The sequence below is a fragment of the Aplysia californica genome, unplaced genomic scaffold, assembly GCF_000002075.1.
Source record: "Aplysia californica isolate F4 #8 unplaced genomic scaffold, AplCal3.0 scaffold00137, whole genome shotgun sequence".
Taxonomy (NCBI): Eukaryota; Metazoa; Mollusca; class Gastropoda; order Aplysiida; family Aplysiidae; genus Aplysia; species Aplysia californica.
This window is the reverse complement of record NW_004797407.1, coordinates 1,117,977-1,119,411: the sequence shown is the minus strand read 5'-3', so window position 1 is coordinate 1,119,411 and position 1,435 is coordinate 1,117,977. Positions and strand designations below refer to the sequence as shown.

General features: G+C 43.3%; 1 protein-coding gene across 1 annotated transcript in view; it reads right to left on the bottom strand.

Annotated features, from left to right (window-relative positions):
- LOC101854790 (cadherin-related family member 2) overlaps positions 1-1,435 on the bottom strand; it is a gene marked incomplete in the record, with an annotated part of 31,674 nt that overhangs the window by 19,503 nt on the left and 10,736 nt on the right. The window contains 1 exon segment of the mRNA XM_035969328.1: positions 1,181-1,306. Coding sequence (XP_035825221.1) covers positions 1,181-1,306 — 126 coding nt within the window.

The following is a 1,435-nucleotide window of genomic DNA, read 5'->3' as shown; positions in this document are numbered from 1 at the left end:
CCCCCCAGATGCGTCATTCAACCACATGCAGGAGTTTAATGACAAGCCCTTCCTTTCCTTTTTTAAAATAAAAAATTAAAAAAAATAATTTAAAAACAGGTAGTAGTAAGAATAATTCAATAAGAATAGCCCATTCATGCAGGTTTCTTAGATTTCTTTACATTGATGAGCGTCTGATTTCCCCATAACGCCATCCATATGTCATATAAGGTGTGGATACTCATGACCATTCACTGATGCCACGCATATCTCACACAATGTGTGACCACCCCTGACTACTCACTAGCTCCACAGATGACTACTCATTGATGCCAAGCATATCTCACCTGACCACTTATTGATGCCACACACACACATCTCAAATAATGTTTTGATCACTCTTAACAACTCGCTAGTTTCACACACATCTCACAAGTGTAACCACTCCTCACTATTCACTGATGCCACACACATCTCACACAATGTGTGACCACTCTTGACAAATCAGTCATTGACGCCACACATATCTCAAAGGTATAACAACTCCTAACCATTTATTGATACCACGCATATCTCACAGGTGTTTTTTTATAGTAGAGGATTTTACGGCGCTCGCAACTTCATAAGGTCATATGAGCCCCAAGGGGTGGGTGTCAACAGAGAAGTGTTTACAGGGAATCAGACTTATTCTGCTCACTTCTGTAGCTTCAACAGCACAAGGTCTGCTTCGACTATCAAGGCACCACGGAAATAGCAAGTCACAAGAGAGTGACAAACATACACAAGAAGTAGAGAAAAACGACAATAGTAAGGATTAAGAAAGCAAAAGCACAGTTCCCTGTTGTAGATCAGGCACAGTTATGAGCGTGACATGAATCAGCCCATTTACAATTCTACTGTGCTTGAACGAGAAATGTCCCCCCCCCTTTGGGAATGGCCTAAAGACACTTCAGTCAGTGGCACTGCCCCGGGGGGTTCTCACAGGTGTGACCACTCATGACTAGTCATCGATGCCACCCATACCTCACAAAATGTGTGACCACGGAAGACAACTCAGTCATTGACGCGTTAGATCTCACATAATGTTTGAAAACTCATGACCACTCCTGACCACTCACCCCTGACTACTCACTAGTTCCACACATGGCTACTCATTGATGCCACACATATCTCACAATTGTAACCACTCCTGACCACTTACTGGTGATTCTGTTCTGGACGACCATGGGCCCGGCGGTGTTAATCCCGTCACTGGCAGTCACCAGGAAGGTAACCATGCCTCGACACTCGCTCCTCATGTCCACGGTGTTCCGGATGGCGCCCGAAGCTGAGGGGAGAGAAATAGAGAAATGTATTTCCTTTTTTTTAAGTTTGCAGGCATGTACATACAATCACACGTATTATCTATCTATCTATCTATCTATCTATCTATCTATCTATCTATCTATCTATCTAT